Source organism: Neofelis nebulosa, chromosome 1 (assembly GCF_028018385.1).
Source record: "Neofelis nebulosa isolate mNeoNeb1 chromosome 1, mNeoNeb1.pri, whole genome shotgun sequence".
Lineage (NCBI taxonomy): Eukaryota > Metazoa > Chordata > Mammalia > Carnivora > Felidae > Neofelis > Neofelis nebulosa.
This window is the reverse complement of record NC_080782.1, coordinates 146,668,357-146,688,043: the sequence shown is the minus strand read 5'-3', so window position 1 is coordinate 146,688,043 and position 19,687 is coordinate 146,668,357. Positions and strand designations below refer to the sequence as shown.

Below are 19,687 nucleotides of genomic sequence, written 5' to 3'. Positions count from 1 at the left end.
ATGTTAGTCATGAATAAATTAGAAAAATAAAACAAATTTATAATAACCTTTTAGAATAATTCCTATTAATCAACTAATTTTATTGCCTCTTTCGTAACCCACCAATTTCAATTTCTCTTTCATGACAACCTGGCCACGACTTCAGGTATCATTACATCATTAAAAATAAAGTCTCCAAAAGGTAACAAATATTCATTAACTACAAAAAAGTAAGGGGGCCTGGCTGGCTCAGTCAGAGGAGCATGTGACTCTTCATCTCAGGGTCCTGAGTTCAAGCCCCACGGTGGGTGGAGAGATTGCTCAAATAAAATTTTAAAAACAAAGCCAAAAGAAAACAAAACAAAAAACTACCAAAAGTAAAAAGAGGCACTTAACTGTTACTCTCCAAATTACTTGTTAGGATTCTTTAAAAGCAAACTGGCACAACTCAAAGTAAAAATACTCTTTACTTTGCCCAATCACCAGTTTTGCACAATGATAGTTTCTTAAGTCTGAGCTCTGAGTAGCCAAAAAACAGTTACTGCAAATTCTATGCTTTAAGCTAAAATTCATTTACCAACATTTACCCCTGAGAGGTTCTTGTTTTACACAAAATTCTAAAAAAGTATTTCTAAAACCTGGATTAAAAGTATTACGTTAGAAGAGTATTAGAGGCAGATATAAACACAGCAAGAAAAGCCAGATAACATCTCAGTAAGTCAATTAAGAAACACCATAAAAAAGTAGGCACAGGAACTCCTATTTTTTTTAAGTTTATTTATTTTTGGGGGGGGGGGGCGAGAGAAAGAAGGAGGGAGAGAGACAGAGAGAGAGAATCCCACGCAGGCTCTGTGCTATCAGCACAGAGCCTGACACAGGGCTCGAACCCATAAATTGTGAGATCATGACCTGAGCGGAAACCAAGAGTCAGACACTTAACCAAATGAGCTACCCAGATGCCCCAGAAACTCTTTTTTCTCTCAGGATTCATGATATAAAAGTAATAGGCCAGAAAAGCTAATATGATTCCATGAGTCTTCCAAAATATTTCTACTCCTTAATCCAGAAGAGAAATAGTCAACTCTTTGACATAATTTCCTAAATTACTTATATAATTATTTATATATTCTATATATTCATATATTTGTTTATATAATAATAATTATTTAGCCCCTAAAGAGCTAAATAAGGTTATGTCAATGACCCTACAAGCTTCAAAAAATTTCAAGAATATTACATCGTTAAAGTATAACACAAAATTGCTTCTCATAATAATTATCTGAATTCAAGAAAAGGTTAAGTTGTGTTCATTATGCCTTGGTAAAATACCCTTCTTTACTGAAGGCTATTATGGCAAGAGATATTAACACACACGCAAAGAGAAAGATCAAAACTGCTGAGTTTGCCACCTAAAGCACGACTCTTCAGCCACATGGATAGTTACCATGTGCAGAATGCCGCAGTCACAAGACATCACAGATGGAAGGGACCACCGAGGTCGGGTCTCTCTAACAATCTACCTCATTTCTCCCAGGGGCAGGGTGAAGGAGGTATTCCTGACTCTAGTCCTGGATGCTAGGACTTACCTACAGTTTAACAGTATAACAGGTGTAAGTTAACTAAATGCTCCCATAAGGTGTTAAAACCCAATTTTAAGCATTCTTTTAGTATTTATTTGCATGTACCAAATTATCTGAAGGAATCCACGTACTCTGAAATACATAATTTAAGATGGTTAACAATCACACAACTAGGAATAAAATAAAAGGTACATAAATAACAGTAACTATACCATTTTATACTTAAACACCTGGAAAAGGTAAAGTGAGGAAAACTCAAGGGAACTGAATGCTTAGGTGAAATTAGGCCCAAAAGTTGAGTATTTCTCTTTTGGATTAGGAGTAGAGATGTTCTGGAAGACTCATGGAATCACATTAACTTATCTGACTTATTACTTTTATATTATGAATCCTGAGAGAAAAAACAGCTTTAATCCTAGCAAAGCAGCCCAATTCTTCCAGACACAAGAGCATTTTACCCTACAACTGTACTAGCGCATAAGCCACTCACTCACTAGGATAAGAAGGGATCGTCATATCTGATGGTCACAGCCTAGAAGGATATCATGTGCCTGTGCTGTCTGCAGGACGAACGAGCTCTCGGCAGCAGCGGGAGAAAAGCAGATGAACCATGGCACAGGTACGCAGCCCAGACTCAGCCTCCCCAGCTTCAGGACGCAGAGAGGGACGGAGCACAACCAATTCAAATACTTACTGGACAACCACAATGTACAAGGGCAAGCGGAGTCAGACACGAATGAGACATCTGGCACAGAAGACAAGGCACATGCGAAAATGGTATGAGCCAGGTATTACAAGGAACACAGAAAAGGGAGCAGCTGCTCGGGGCTGGGCAATGAGATACCACGGACAGTCTTACACAGGGAATGGAACAAGGCACAGGAAGACAGGAAAAACTCTGGAGGTTTCAGGGGAAGGGAAAAGAGGAGCAGCAGGTGAAGGAAAACACTTCAGGCAAACGACGGACAGTATTCGCCAAGCCCGGAGGTGAAAGGGCATGTGAGGACATTTGGGGAATATGTGTTCTCTGCAGCCTGGAATGCATGGCAGGGGTCACTCACGAGCAGTCTACAAAGCTAGGCTGGAAAGGGGCATGGAGAACTAAAATGAGGGCACAAAGTCACTGCTGAGAAGCACCTGGGTGACTCAGTCGGTTGGGCAGCGAACTCTTGGGACTCTTGATTTCGGCTCAGCTCATGGTCTCCAGATTGATGGGATCAAGCTCCATGTCAGGCTCCGCGCTGACAGTGTGGAGCCTGCTTGAGATTCTCTCTCTCCCTGACTCTCTGACCCTCCCGTTTGTGCTCTATCAAAATAAATAAAAAAACATTAAGAAAGAAAGAAAGAAAGAAAGAAAGAAAGAAAGAAAGAAAGAAAGAAAGAAAGAAAGAAAGAAAGAAAGAAAGAAAGAAGAAAGAAAGAAAGGGAGATAGATGAAAGAAAAGAAAAGAGGAAAGGAAAGGAAAGGAAAGGAAAGAAAAGAAAAGAAAAGAAAAGAGAAAAGAAGAGAAAAAAAAGAAAGAAAGAAAAAGAAAAAGAAAAAGAAAAAGAAAAAGAAAAAGAAAAAGAAAAAGAAAAAGAAAAAGAAAAAGAAAGACAGATACTGCTGAGCAAGCACAGGGTTTCATCTGGGCTGACACATACCAGATATATAAGCCTACTAGGTTCAGTCACACTCAGTAAAATGACAATGGCTACTGTGGTGGTTTGGTACCGTGTCAACTTGGCTAAGCCAGGATTCTGCTTCCCAGAATCCCCTTCCCTATCCGGTCTAAAGTCTGAGAAATCTGGGTAAGATGTGTGAGAAGGAAGAGAAGCAGCAGCCACTATCCTGGCTGGGGGTTCAGGGAGGCGGGGGACAAAGACAGAGGTGCTGGGAGGTTTCAACTCGGCCCCCTGCCCCCCCCCCCCCCCCCCCATCCCCCAAATATTCAGAATGTGAGTCCGCTTTACTCCCTGCCCTGGGGACCCGAGGCCCATAGCCAGATGCCGGAGCAGCAGCCCCCACCGGAGTCCACTACCACAGTCCTGTTCGGGCAGCTCCATGTGGCTTTCCAGATTCTCCAGCCAGGTCTCATGGTCCACCTGGGCCAGGGCTTCACGAGGGCTTGTCAGTGACTTTTCTCCGACGAATCAACTTCCCCTTTTAGGCCTTACTTCTCCATCCTCTTCCAAAACTGTGTGTAACCTTATTCCTACAATAAATCCCTATTCTCTACTACTCATGGTGGTTTTGCTTCTCTGATCGCATACAAAGATTCCCACTCTCAGACGGCTGGTGTGAGGATTAAAGAGACTAAATGGTGGCTGGCACAGAGCAGCTGCTCAATAATAACTTCTCTGTAGATCAAGGATTATAAACTATGGGGGAAAACTGGTATAAATGCAAATAAAAAAACAGAACAGCAAAATAAAATAGAACATGAGACCATATGTCCCAAATTCTGGATTATCTGGCTCATACGGACAGAAAAACCAGCAGATCTGGTAGTAGCTGTTCTGCATTCCTGAATAGCAAATACACGCTTGGGTAAAAGAAGAAAACGATGGTTTTAAAAGTGTGCAACTTGAGATAAAGTGCTCTGAAGGGAGAGGTGCCTGGCAGGCAGGTGGAAGGGCGCTTGTACGTCTGAAGCAGCAGTACAGATCTGGAGAGAGAGTGCTGGGAGCCATAGCACAGGGATGATTAATAAAGAACCAACCATTAGTTCATCCAAGTGTGTGCCACACTTATACGTGTGGGGGATAAGGAGTGACTAAAAGAGACAAAGATCTCTGTTCTCAGGTGGGGACAGAGAGACAATGAACAAACCGATAAAATATAATTCACAGAAAAACAGACAAGGGGATAGGGAGCAGAGCATGTGTATGTGATGTGGGTGATTTGCAATCTCAAAAATGATCATTAAAAGCAAATCATCTGAGCCAAGACTTGAGGGATATGAAACAAAGCCAAATGTAAGCTCGAGGTGAGGGTGGAGAACACAGAACAGCAAGTACAAGGAAGAACAACCTGGAGATTCAGAAAGGTGAATGGCTCAAAGGGAAGAAGAAAGGTGGGTGGAGGTGAGAGAGGAAGACACAAACACAGTGAAGGAGCCAGAGACAGCCTGTGAGGAAGCCAGGCACTTGGAGCGTATGCTTCCAGAAAGGAGGGGAGAGGCTGACAGCTCCCGGGGCTTCAACAAACAAGGTGAGGAGTGAGAGGGCGACAACGGTTTGAAATGTCAACCACTCAAGACTTTAAATGAGAAACTTCCAAAGTTGCTGAAGGCTTACACAGAAGGTTGAAGAACAAGCCACTCGTGTAGAAAGGTGAATAGTGTATTTGGACTGCTAGTCTAAAAAGATTAACAGAAAGAAGAAGGGAGAAGATAAAGACGAGAAGGGCGGCCAAACTGTAGGCTGACTTCTGAGGAAGGGTTTTTGCAGCGCAGAGAAGGAACGGAAAGCAGGGAAGGAAAGCCACAGCCACCATCTAACCTCACAGCACACCAAGAACATGGTAATATCTGACCCGTGTAGGCACGCTGTGTAGGCTCACTATACAGGCTCATTGTATAGGATCACTGTGGTAGACACACTGTGTAGACGCACGGTGGCAGACTATGTAGGCACACTGTGTAGGTTCACTGCATAGACGCACTGTGCGGACACATTGTAGACGCATTATGGCAGACTGCAGGTGCACTGCATAGACACGGTGTAGTCTCACTGTTTAGACACACTGTATAGATGCACTGTGTAAACTCACTGTGGTAGACCGTGTGGGCACACTGTATAGACACATGGTGTAGGCGCACCGTGTACACACACTGTGGTAGACTCACTGTGTAGGCACACTGTGTAGACACACCGTGTAGACACAATGTGGTAGGCTCACTGTGTAGACACACTGTGTGGGTGCACTATGTAGACACACTGTTGTAGGCTGACTGTGGTGCCCTAAGAGGGGCTCCTGGCCAAAGGCCATCTTGCTGGAGATTCCAGACACACAGCTCTGCTCAGCTGTCCCAAAGGTGGAGGGAGCAGCATCCCAGCATACCTGGAGCCCACTCACAGGACACCAACACACTGTGGCACTCTGAGTGGGACGCCCTCCTCCAGGGCTTTGGGTCTCCAACCCAAAACTTTAGAGAGAAAAGAAAGATGTAAGCTTTCTGGCTGGAACCACGGTCCATGACTGATGATCTTGATGGGTGTAATCCTATTCAAGTCACACAGACTTAAAAATCACGCCTAGCGTGACTCGGCAAGATTTTTTCCTGACAGGATCTGTCAAAGAGTATCATGTCTGAGCAGCCCTCGGTTTCCTGTCCCGGCGAATGCAATCCCAATTGCCCGGGAACAACAGTGTCTGTTCCACAGTCACCCCTACTGGTAACGTTTCCCCTCAGCCAGAGTGCCCGTTAACACCCTCTACAACAGCGAGCACGAGACCCTCTCTTCTGGGAAATTCGCAGACACCAGACTTCCCCTTTGCACAAGTACGAGTACACATCCCTCCTCACCAAGTGGTGGTGACCAGTGACAGAAAGACTACGGCGGCTTGCCGCAGCCTGGATCTCACACAGACTCAGGCACATGTGGAATCATGGCGTCCCAACTACAGGATGGCTTCAGAGGAAACACTGACACGTCCGCTACATACCCCTTAGCGATACACACTTTACAAATACCTACATCGAAGGAGGGAGTGAAGATGCGTGACAGGGAGGAGAGACCTGAGAGGACAAGGGCCCCGGGGAAATACAAAGATACGGGGCCAGAGAGTGTATGTAAAAAGTGTCCTTTTGTAAAATGTGTTTATAGTTTACAAACCACTTTCCCCCTTATCTCTCAGAATCCTAACAACAATCTTAAAGTTAAAGAAAGATCCAATTATTTCCAGTCTGTCAGAGAGACTGAGGAGCCAGGTCCCATTGTGGGTACCAGGGCTGAGACCCATTCTCACTGCTCTGCCATGCTGCAGGCACAGACAGGTTGCTGTAATAAAGAGGAAACCTAAGGAGTTCATTCAGAGAGCCTCCTTGATCTAGGCTCTCTCTCTCTCTTTTTTTTTTTTCCATGTTTATTTATTTTTGAGAGAGACAGAGACAGAACGCGAGTGGGTTGGGGCGGAGAGAGAGGGAGGCACAAAATCCGAGGCAGGCTCCAGGCTCCGAGTTGTCAGCACAGAACCCAACACGGGGCCCGAACCCACGAAGTGCAAGATCATGACCTGAGTCGAAGTCGGATGCTCAACCAACTGAGCCACCCAGGCGCCCCTAGGCTCTCTCTTTTTAAAAAAAAAAGAGCATGGCTGGGGCACCTGGCTGCTCCGATAGTGGAGTGTGCGACTTTGATCTCAGGGTTGTGAGTTCGAGCCCCACACTTGGGGGTAGAGATTACCCAAAAATAAATCTTTAAAAAAAAAGAAATTTAAAGAGCATGGCAGTTTATTTACTCCTACATGCGAATAGTCAATTTGAAAGACATCAGGCTACTGATGTGCTGACAAATGAAGTGCATTATCTCCCTGTATTCTGGTTCCGCCCAAAGTGGGGAAAATGGGGAAAGGAGAAATTGTATCAATGCACATACTCTATGCAGCAAAACGTTTTCTGACTATGACTAAAGACTATTAGATTAAAAATGTTCCTTTCTTCACAAATTCATGCCTAACAATTCTGCATCGAGCCCTTTAGTGTTATGCCAAACAAGAAAACTTGGTGTTTTCTAGTGCTAGCTTGAGAAATCACCCCAGGATATTTTCATGCAGCGAACACTCAAATAGGTAAATAGAAAACATTACTAGAAAAGTATGAATATCCCGTCTGAATAATCTCTGATTACTGACCAAGGAGCGGTTCAAACTGGCACAAGTTGTCAAAAGAAAGGAGTAGGAAAGAAGACAGCCAGGCCGTGCCACAGGCTGACACAAACTTCTGGGGGCCTCAATGTCGAAGACACCATGATGTTATTTAAAGAGACAAAAGAAACTACACGTTCATTTATGTTAAGATGTCTTACCATGAGATTCAAGTCCAGCTCCCTGTGCCAGCCCATTGTCATAGGACTGAAAAAGAAAAACATCGTTCAGTTTAATAGGGAAAGGATAAAAAATAAGTCCTCATGCTAATTTTTTGTTTCTTGAGCCACTTTTATTTCTCCCTTATATCTTCTAAAATACTCTTTCCTACAAAGGGGTAGTTCAAGCATTTTCAAGTACTTGATCTTATCTTATCCACCAAGTGAAATCACTAAACGCATACAGTTTGCACATTCTGAGATAGATTGTTCAGATAGCATCTACAGATTTGACTTCTACCAATAAAAAGACCCAACCCTTACTCTTTTCCTATTGCAAGAATATACAAGTTTAAGGAAAATGGAGACTCTATACTCATAAAATATTATAAACATGAAAACAAGTCTATTTTGAGACTTTTGGGCAGCCAAGGATCACAGTGCCTGCCTACCTTTGGATCTCCCCACACATCCTGCAAAATCAAAACAGAACAACAATGCAACTATATAAAACTGAAACCTTAGAGAAGCTGGAAGACACACAAAGCTATAAATTACCTGCCTGTAGAAAAAGAAACGTCAAATCCCAGCAAGCTGCCTCTCACATCCCGCCACCTTTCTGCAGAGAGTGAGGGAAGTGTACGGAAAATCGTGAGGAAGGAAGTGGCAGGGAGCCAATGGGAGGCCTGAGACTCATCTAAAATTACTGCCAAAAGGAGAAGGTCCACCCTAGGCTGGCGAAGGACAGGCAGTCTTTGCTTTGTGCAGATCTGATATTACGAAGTCTGGGTACCATAACTTAAACAACACGATACGGATTCAAATGTCAGTCCCCACGGTGTATTAACTGTGGGCAACTGCGTGGAGTACAAACTTGATGCTAGCACCTCAGTTCACAAATCGCTACGTGAATAACAGATGTGCACCACAATCAGTAACCAATCCAGTCCTCTTTTTCAAAGTCTGTTAGTCACGGGTCACTGCGCTTATTATTCAGTTCATGCACGGACAGCAAAGCGTAGGGGTGCGTTGTCTCTTTGTCTTAGTAATAAACCCACATGACATTTTCCAAAAACAGAACCAGAAGAATAGACTGGCCACCAAAGATAAAAGTGCAGTAAAGAAACGAAAAGCAGTACCACTAGAAGTGAAAATGAGATCAAACACGGAGTTTAGAAATAGCTGATCATAAGAATATGGACAGCACCACTGTCTGAGACCAGATACGACGTCAGAAGAGTAAGTGAAGGCACAGCATCTAAGTGGGGACAATGGCCATGATGACAAGGATGGAGACATTCTAGAGAAGGGATGCTGGCAAAAAACTTCACAGGAAAGGAATCCTTCAAGTTATTTCACAACAATGACACCACAAAGGATAAAAGGTTGGATGCTGCTACAAACCTAGGAAGGAGTCTAATCATTTACCATGACAGAAAAGATGTTTACCCCGTATCGTAAGTTACACAACAAAACCAAGGCAAACACCGTTCAAACTATTCCCTCTCCCTCCTCTCTCTCCCTCTATACATATACTTTTTTTTCCCCAAACACTTTAACTCTCACTATTTCTAATGTTTTAAATTACAATGTACTAAAACTGGTTTCACCACTTAAAAAAATTCTCTGTACATCTGTAACTGCTAGAGAGTTTGACATTGTGGTAACAAGTTGGTATGGGTCACAGAGCAGTGCTGATTCCTTCCTGACCCCCATGACTCAGATCACTGTCCTCACTTCAGCTGAAGTGACAGTGACAGTCTCTGTCACAGTCTCTGTCACAGTCTGGTTCCACCATGCAAAGCGAGTGCTGCCTGGACGGCCTAAGTTCTGGCAGAGCAGAGGCCTGACTGCCGGAAAGGAGTCTACAGCACTCACAGGGCATGACTTTGGTAAATCAAGTTAACAAGGAAGGGAGACAGGCCCTCTGCAGATCAGGTAATAAAGGATGCTCAAAGGAGCAACATTAAGAGACCCTGAGAAGCAAGAGAAACAACCTCTCTCCTACCAGAAAATCATGAACACACAACACTTTCCCCAGCATGAAAAACACAAACACAAAACAACCACCAAATCAAATTCCACAAAAACTCATGAAAGAAGTCACACTTGGTTGATTGAAAAGAGTGCACTCTGGGTTTTTAAAAAAAATATTTATTTTTTGAGAGAGAGAGAGAGAGAGAGAGAGAGAGCCAGCAAGGGGCAGAGAGAGAGGGAGAAAGAAATTCCAAGCAGGCTCAGCACTGTCAGCACAGAGCCCAGTGTGGGGCTCAATCTCACCCAACTCTGAGTTCATGACCTGAGCCCAAACCGAGTTGGAAACTTTACCAACTGAACCACTCAGGCACCTCAAGAGTACACTCAAATATGGGCTTGTGTAAGAAAAAAGAATATCCATGAAATGACTAAACAGACAAATCTTTATGAAGTAACTCTGGAAAGAAAACACAGCAAATGAATGAAAACATCTCGGTGTATGCAAATCTGTCCCCATTTCCCCCAAATGGCCATAAAACAGAAGAAAATTGTAATACAGCACCCCAAACTCAGGTGCTTACTATCAAGCAAGCAGCTGGGGGTATGAAAATGAAACTGAAAATTAAGAACAGAAAGGACAAACAGTAGGGAGAAATGAAGTTCAATGACTGCAGGGAAGAAACAGAAGAAAATAAGGAATAATAAGACCAAGGAATAGTAGTCTCAAAAGAAAAGACAATAAGGGACACTGAAGAAAAGGCAGAAAACAGCCAAGAGACTAAAACTGGGATACAGAAATCAAAAAGGTCAGAGAGAAAATGACTGAAATGAAAGACAAGCAAAGAAGAAAGAACATACACAAAATTGGAGTACCTAGAGAACAAAGCAAAAAACGGACTGGAACTTGGGGTTAGCTAACTATGGGCTACAGGCTAAATGTGGCCTGTGGCCTGGTTCTGTAGAGTCCTGGGAGTGCAGAAAATGGTCAAGCTCACTTGAAATGCAAATTAAAAATACATTGAGAGAGCATTTCTCACCCACACAAGACGGATAAAAATTAAAGAGGACGACAACTCATTCCACTGAAAGGCAGTGTGGAAAAGGCACTCTCCTACAGTGCTGGGAATATAAACTGGTCCACCCCTTTTTTGGAGAGAAAATGGCAACATCTGATAAAACTAAATATGCATTTTCCTTTAGATCAAAAAACCGCACTATTAGGAATTCATTCTGAAAATCTGTCTCCAACACATAAAAGCATATGAAGATGGTTATTAGTTTCAACACTGTTTACATTTGGAAAATATGTACTTCACCTATGAAGAGTTCAAAAAAGTCATTTATGGAATGGAATAGTACAAAACTAGGTATCTTAGTTTTTTTTGATAAGAATGAACAATAAAAACATACACATCTGGGGGTGCCTGCGTGGCTTAGTCAGTTAAGCTTTTGACTCTTGATTTTGGCTCAGGTCGTGCTCTCACGGTCCCTGAGTTCGAGCCCCATACTGGACTCTGTGCTGACAGTATGGAGCCTGCTTGGGATTCTCTCTCTCTCCTCTCTTTCTCTCCCCCTCCCCACCATGGTCTCCCTCGCTCTCAAAATAAATAAATAAACTTTTAAAAAAATGTACATATCTGCTCATCAAGAAGAAATACAGGAAGGCCAAACCAAACACTAATGAGATTGGTTCCCTACAGAGTGGTGGTAACAACAAATGTTAGGAAAGGGGGAGTTAGGAAGGGAGCAAAGACAAAAGGGACAGGAGACAGGGAGTTACACATCTTGGAATATCTCTTTTTGTACAGCTCTCACTTTCAGAACCAAGTCAGTATTTCAAATATTAAGTAAGTTTAAAAAAATTTTTTTTAATATTTATTTATTTTAGAGACAGAGCACAAGCAAGGGAGGGACAGAGAGAGCCAGAGACAGAATCTGAAGCAGGCTGCAGGCTCTGAGCACTCAGCACAGAGCCCGACATGGGGCTTGAACCCACGAACCATGAGATCATGACCTGAGCCAAAGTCGGATACTTAATTGACTGAGCCACCCAGGCGTCCCCAAATATTAAGTTTTTAAAAAAATCAACAAAATTGGGGCAAACTCTAAAATGGAACCCAAACAGAAACAAACTCAACTATATTTAAAAAAAAATAACATAACCATAGTAAAGGGGGGAAATAAAAGAAGTAACTCAAGTATTTCTTAAATATGGTATTTTGATTTACATACCCTCAGGTTCAAAACAAAGAGACCATGTATTCTGGATAACGGTAACCAGGTTGGTCACCATCAGAGAAAGGAGTTACAAAAAAACAAAAAAACAAAAAAACAAAAAAAGGAGGATGATTAAAAAGGAACTCTGTGGAGGGCGCCTGGGTGGCTCAGTAGGTTAAGTATCCAACTCTTGGTTTTGGCTCAGGTCATGATCTCATGGTTCAGGACATCGAGCCCCGCATTGAGCTCTAACTGACAACACAGAGCCTGCTTGGGATTCTCTCTCTCCCTCTCTCTGCCCCTCCCTTCCTCCCCACCCTCTCAAAAATAAATAAATATTAAACAGAAAGGAATTCTGTGGTGTCGGACTAAAATCCGAGGCATCAACAGGACTCACGGTTTTTAATACATATGTAAAGTAACAGAGAGGTATGTGTAAGGGAGGGTGTGTTTGCGTATAGATGCATGCATGTACACATTTCCTAGCTTGGCTTGCTGAGAGAGGGGCTAGAAGCAATGCTACCCAGGACCATGATCATAGCCAGGGCCCAAATCCTCATTTCTACACACCATCCTCCGATAAGAACCAGGGCTCCTTGAAAAAATGATCGATTCCTAGGCTATGGCTAGGAAAGTAAAAGATGAACCTGGAATATCTTGTGGCAGAAAGCAAAGGGCTGCTCAAAGTATACGGGGGAAAGACAAAAAAAGGCACAAGCATCTGCTTGAAAGGGTTCTCACTGGCTGAATCTGGGACAATCTGACCATTAAATTAAATAATGATAGTAACAGGTAATAGCCCACTGGATCAAATAAGAATCTGGAGTTCAAAGTGATATGGATAGATAGAGGTAAAGAGAAAGCTTTTTCTAAAAGCAGAATTTCAACTGAAAATTACAGAAGAAATGACACAGCTGGAAAATCAATTGCATACCAACACTAGCAGACAAAGAACCTGTTAGCCCAGACAATCTTATTATACTTGGATAAAGTCTGATGAAGGACAGATTATTTGACAGTCTCCAAAACATCTCGCCACAAGATACTGAATCCTTCTAGGTGGAAAAATTCTAACTCTACAGAGAAAAATACGGCATACACCACCTTAATCGAGTGATCAAAAGTTACTATCACTGGTAACAGGGCAAGTCAGTATGCTACACTCCCAAAGACAACACGCTGAGGAGTGACACAGGGTCACTTCCTTAGTGTTCATGCCAAACCACATCATCACCTATCCTTCTACAGCACATAAATCTGTTTCTTTTAAAACTCCTTTCAGGCTCTGTTCTTTTGGACTCCACAGGCTTTTAAAAATGCCTGATCCACATTCTATAAAATCTGATCCACATTCACACATTCAATTAAAAACAATTTCATTCCTCTAAGAAATTAATTTTCATTTTGAAATACTAAGTGAAAGTTGAATTAACAGCCGAAAATAGTCTAATCTTTAAAACTAAAAACTCAGTATTTGGGAAGTAATAAACTTGGGAAGCAACACTTCTACGTCTCCAGTTTCATATAAGAGACGAAAAAGTAAAGCAAAAGATAATTCTGGCTGAGACTGAGCTTTCCTTACTACTGCCAATGAGAAGATTAAATTGTACTGTGAAAGAATAACATTTCCATTTGATATTCTCCTTAAAAATAAATCTTAGATTGAAAAAAAAAAAAGCACACGTCAAAGTATTAACAAAAATGATCCAAAAATCTATTGCTAGCCCAGTCAATCTTGTTATATTTGGTCTCTGCTAGTCAAATGACTTATGGAACTCCCACCTCACACCAAATATAGAAACAGTCTCCTCAAAGACACCATAAATCCCTACTACGCTTGGCCAGGGCTCTCCACTGACTCCTGCGAGGACAGTTTATCAAGCATGTGCCTTTGAGATTTTGCTTCTTTTTTCTTCTAGGGCTGACCAATCTCTTTCTAGTAAAGACATTTGTTTCTTCAGACATAAATTGCATTTAAATTTTAATGGCCAATGAATCAATCTGCCCTTCACAATTATTTCTATATGGCTGTTCTGATTATACAAAGTATCTAAAAAGCAATGCTACTAACCTGATTTCCAGATTCTTGGTGGAAGAAAGAGGAGACGTGCATTTTACTGCAGCTCCCATATAGCAGCAATAATGATCTAAAATAGTCGATTTATCAACGTAACTCACCATACTTCTTCTAATGTAATTGATGGCTTTTTTCATATCCATGCCAGACCAGTTGTTGAGCATATAGCAAATGCAGGAAGCACAGTATACAAATCGCATGTCATTTTCACTGCCTTCAGGGACTGCGCAGAAACTGGAAGTAATAACAGTATGACACACGATTACATGGCAGCAGAATTTATTTTTTTTATTTTCTTGTAAGGTGGGTGAGAAACACGCGCTTCATGTCTTTTGTCACAGAAAAACCTATTATTAAATACAGATTTAAAAACCATATACTACTTGTATTAAGTCAACAAATAGAACTAGTACTCGAAAAATATAAAATGATCTCTAAATCACCCTCTGCTCCCAAGTTCTGATTTCTGGGTAGCTTTTCACACTACCAGTTACTCCTTACCAGATGCTACCACTCAGAGTAAGTTTATTTGCTCCCTACCACAGCTGTGGCACGCTAGCGTGAGAATGGGGGGAAAGGAGCAGGTAAAACATAGGACCTACTGAATAGTAAGAAATTCCCAAACCCAAGTTTTGATGTGTGAAATTTCTTCCAAATGTATATGTAGATAACCACTAACTGATCATATTGTGCTGTAATTCAATTTTTACCTATTCCATTAGTTTTAAGAGAAGTAACAGTCTGTGCCTGGTATCTATTTCTTTATTTATAAACAGGGATACAGTGGCAATAATCAAAGACTACACCGAAACTTGGAGGTATCAGTCACATATGCTGGCTGAGGTCAAGATTCAGTTTTGCAGTATTTCCAGTTAATGATAAAATATCTTATGTGTCTACATTAGTCTTCCCCTCACCGAGAGGGGTGGTTTTTTTTTTCTTTAATTGTATTTATCATCATTTGCTTTGACAATAACCTTTATCTTTCAGTTAATTACACCAGTGTTTCAAGATTTTAAGTAAACTCTACACCAAATGTGGGGCCTGAACTCACAACTCAAGAGTCACATGCTCCACTGACTGAGCCAGCCACATGTCTGAGGGAAGGTTTTTTGTCTTTTTTTTAAGTCTATTGAGAGAGAGAGAGAGAGAGAGAGAGAGAGAGAGAGCACGAGCAGGGGAAGGGCAGAAAGAGGGAGAGAGAGAATCCCTAGCAAGCTCCTCTGTGCTGCCAGTGCAGAGCCTGATGTGGGGCTCAGCCTCACGAACGTGAGATCACGACCTGAGCTGAAACTAAGAGTCAGATGCTTAACCGACTGAGCCACCCAGGTGCTCCCCGAGAGCAGTGTTTTTAAACCTTGACAGGAAAATAGAGCTATTAATAGATGGAGCATTGACTTAACAACATAGCAGAATTTGTTTACAAAACCTCTTCACTAAACAGGATCACTACTGCTTTGTCATTTCCTAGATTTGAAAACAATTTACCCCTTAAAACTCTAGATATACCATACAAACCACCAAATATTAATAAATACGCTAAGTTCTTTTTCTATCTTTTATAAATGTCATTGAAACCACTTACACTAGCATCTAATATTCAGTGTTCATCCCTTTCTCCCCCCAATCACTATGTCTTAAGTAATAAAAGTTCAGACTAAATGTATGCTTTCTTAAAAATATCCATTTTTTTCACCAAGAAGGTAAATTAAAATCCATCTTACAAATGAAACCATTCAACCACTTATTTATGAATCTATTTACTGTGTCACTTAAAAAGAGAGAGGAAGAAAGGAGTTCTGCTAGTGTGATTTCTCTTTACTCACATAAAAAATCTTGGATCTTTTTTTTCTTTTTTTGATTAGGCATTTAACTTTATGTATGTACAGTGAACTTCAGGTGGTTCTAATAAGGGTTTATGATAAACCCTAAAGTTCTAGTACAGTACTGTACCCATTTTTTACTTGTATAAAATTTTTCCAAGAAAGAAAGAGAGACAGAAAGAAAAGGGAAAAAAAAAAAAAAATCAAAGAGTGACCCATACCTCCCATCTTCCAGCTGAAGAGCTCTCAAGCCCGCTAAGCAAGCTTCCTTATTTACTCGGCTTAGGTCATCTCCAAGAATAACTAAGCACGAAAGGCCAGTGTAGGTCATTGCTATGTGGCCACTATCATAAGGATGAGCTGTTCCAGGATTCTAAATTCAAAATAAACATAATGTTAATGAACTAGTAAACTGAAAACTTACTTCATTAAGCAATCTAATGCAAGGTTTCAGGAACTAGGAAAATGCAATGTTTATACTGATTTGTACTGACACCTGATTGAAAAAGCAAACCTCCATTTTACATGACTCAATGTAAGTATAATCACATACTTTGCAGGCTACACAATTCTTAAACTTATCCTGCAAACCTAAAGCTTCAGGGAAGTAGTGCTTTTACACAAATAAACCAAATTATTTGAACTTCAAATGTCATCAACCATATCACTTATAACTTAAGTCTCAAGACGTTAGAAAAGCATAGAGCTTTTCAAACAGAAACAATTTATGAAAGAAATAAAAATCCTTTTACTGTACAAATCCAAATTAAAAACCATAGTGACCACCATATAAAAATATTACAAAACAACACAGTTGAAAAACCTCATTCTGCTCCCATATACAATTTAATGAGTCTTTAAACATATTAGCACTTAGAATAACAAAAAGCAAAGAGCTCTGTTACCAAAACTGAAAAAAATCTCTAGAAATAAAACAGTGTAACTTTTAAAATTTAGAGCCCAAGGCATCCTGCTGGCAAAAAGTGTTCTGGAAGATCATCAGACCAGCAAATTGCAGAGGTGGAGCAGAGAAGTCTTACCAGGAAGCATTACCATGTTGTGTCAGATTTGTTTTACCACTCTGACTGTTTCAACAAAAGATAACCACAGTTATCAAAGAACTCTTAAGCTACAAAACATGTGACTCATATAGGAAATCCTGTAAAGACCCTAGGCACTGGCACTGATAAAATCTGGATTTAAAAAAAGTGTTTACTACGCCAAGTAACTTGATGTCCCACAATATACAAAGCATTCAGAGTTTTAGGGGGACCTGGGTGGCACACATGATTAAGTGTCCAACTCTTGAGCTCGGCTCAGGTCACAATCTCACAGTTTGTGAGTTTGAGCCCCACATCGGGCTCTGCACTGATGGTGCAGAAGCTGCTTGGGATTCTGTCTCTCCCTCTCTCTGCCTCCCTCCAGCTTGTGCTCTCTGTCAAAATAAATAAATAAACTTAAAAAAAAACAAAAAAAAGCATTCAGAGTTTTACAATTAATTTCAAGTAATCAGCTGATCCTATGAATCAGTCACTAAAAAAAAAAAATTCACCTGAAAAATGTAAGATTTCACAATGTACTAATTTATGTAAGTTTAAGAATGTCTTAAGCGGTTTTTTTTTTTTTTAATTGAAGTGTAGTTGACACACAACGAAGAACATTTTAATTTTGAAAGAGTAAGAGTGTATTTTAAAATTCATCTCTCTCACTGGTTTCCCTTCTATCTCAGTTTAGGTTCATCAACAATTGCTCCAAATTCTAGAGTAACTGCTCAGCATACTGGAAAGCGAAAGTGAAGCTTGTACCAAGGTTCTGGTTCAAGCAGACTCCTCACCTACTATAATAAACGTTAACTTCGGGGCACCTGGGTGGCTCAGTCAGTTAAACCTCTGACTTTGCTCAGGTCATGATCTCATGGTTCATGAGTTCAAGCCCTGAGTCGGGCTCTGTGCTGACAGCTCGGAGCCCGGAGCCTGCTTCAGATTCTGTGTCTACCTCTCTCTCTGTCCCTCCCCCACTGATGCTCGCTCGCTCTCTCTCTCTCTCTCTCTCTCTCTCAGAAATAAAAACATTAAAAACAAAATTTTAAAAAATTATAATAAATGTTAACTTCTACAACCAGTGAAATGCATCAAATCTTGGCTATACTACTCACTGGCCTGCTTCATTCCTCCTACTAGAATGTGGATATTAGTACCTCCCTCATGGGGTTATTGTGAGGGTTAAATAAAGTTACTGTGATAAAGATGCTGGTTATCTTGGTGACGATGCAAGCACAAGGCAGATACCCAAAGGGCCAGTACTTCTTGGGAGTCATGAACTAGGGTCCTGGAACCACCAGGCAGGAAATCACATTATTTTTCTGCTCACTGACCTTCTGTGGTTCCTCACAGAACAAGTTTGCACAGTGTTCAAGACCTTCTATAATCTGACACCACCCTACCCATCCGGCCTTACGTCTACAATTCCTTATATGGTCTCACAAACGGGCCAAACAAATTTTCATCTTGCTAACACTTAGAATTCATTCTGAGTTCCTCCCTACAACTGAAACTCTGGTACTCCCAGCTATTCTATTCCACATTTGTAACAGCCTTCTTACAACTCCCACAGCCCATTTCATTTCTTGGTACTTAAAGTAAACATCTACTAGGTTAAAAGTACCAGGGGGAATCCAAACACAAATCAAATGTGGAGCTTAACCTTAAGGGCAGATCAAGTAATTACAATACGAAGTAGGACATAAAAGTGTCATGAGGGAGACAAAGTAACACAAAGCTTTAAATAAAGGATTCTTGTCTGTGCCAGAAGAGGAACTTGGAGGGTGGAGAGGAGAGGAGAGAGGCGAGGAGAGGCGAGGAGAGGCGAGGAGAGGAAAAGAGGGGAGGCTTCATAGGTAGAAGAAAAAGTAAAAGCAATGCAGAGAAAGAAAATTCTGGGTATTTAGCATGTACTGGGGACAACACATAATTTAACAGACAATACAGAATTTGTGAAGGAAAACAGTGAGAAGAGTAGGCGGAGAGGCTCCATCAGTGTTTCCCGAAAAGTTCTCTATGGCCCTGGAAGGTCCTGGGGCATTTACCAGACAGGGTGGTTTGGTGAATTCGGAAGAAAGATTGCTGACACTACTGTATTTGTGTACTGTGTCGGGAAATCCCATGTGCCTCTTCAGATTCTCGCCGACTCTGAGCCAACTGCTCCTGGGGGGCCTACATGAGTCCACTGGAGTCTCCTGCTCCTTCCACCACTCAAATTCAGACGAACACAACGTGGCATGGAGTGGGACCCAACCTCCCCCAGAAGATGCCAGGGGTCTAGGTGAATTAGGGCCAAAAAGATGTTTCGGGAAACTCTGTAAACCAAAGCAAAAATGTTTTTGTGTTTTTAAATTTTATTCTTGTTATTTAAAAAGACGTGTTGGGGGTGGCGCCTGGGTGGCTTAGTTGGTTGAGCATCGGACTTCACCTCAGGTCAAGATCTCGCAGTCTGTGAGTTCTAGCCCTGCACTGGGCTCTCTGCTGTCAGCGCGGAGCCCAACTCAGATCCTCCTCCCTTCCCCCTCTGCCCCTCCCCCACTCGCTTTCTCTTTCTCTCTCAAAAATAAATAAGCATTTAAAAATAAATAAAATTGTCTGGGGCGCCTGGGTGGCGCAGTCGGTTAAGCGTCCGACTTCAGCCAGGTCACGATCTCGCGGTCCGTGAGTTCGAGCCCCGCGTCAGGCTCTGGGCTGATGGCTCGGAGCCTGGAGCCTGTTTCCGATTCTGTGTCTCCCTCTCTCTCTGCCCCTCCCCCGTTCATGCTCTGTCTCTCTCTGTCCCAAAAATAAATAAAAATGTTGAAAAAAAAAAAATTTAATAAAAATAAATAAAATTGTCTTCAGAAAGGGGTACAGAAGGGGATTGTCTTTTACAAGTAATGTTATCAAAGCCCAGCTTTATTTCAACGAGGGCAGGTAAAAGTCTGTATAAGGTACGGCACTATAAAGCAGTTGTCATGGCCACATGGCATGGCACCCAGAGAG

General features: G+C 41.6%; 1 protein-coding gene across 1 annotated transcript in view; it reads right to left on the bottom strand.

The window, feature by feature from the left end:
* PGGT1B (protein geranylgeranyltransferase type I subunit beta) overlaps positions 1 to 19,687 on the bottom strand; it is a 62,479-nt gene that overhangs the window by 15,345 nt on the left and 27,447 nt on the right. Inside the window, exons 4-6 of the mRNA XM_058738715.1 lie at positions 15,884 to 16,035; positions 13,941 to 14,073; positions 7,572 to 7,617 (exon numbers count right to left, since the gene is read on the bottom strand). Coding sequence (XP_058594698.1) covers positions 7,572 to 7,617; positions 13,941 to 14,073; positions 15,884 to 16,035 — 331 coding nt within the window. The remainder of the gene's footprint in view (positions 1 to 7,571; positions 7,618 to 13,940; positions 14,074 to 15,883; positions 16,036 to 19,687) is intronic.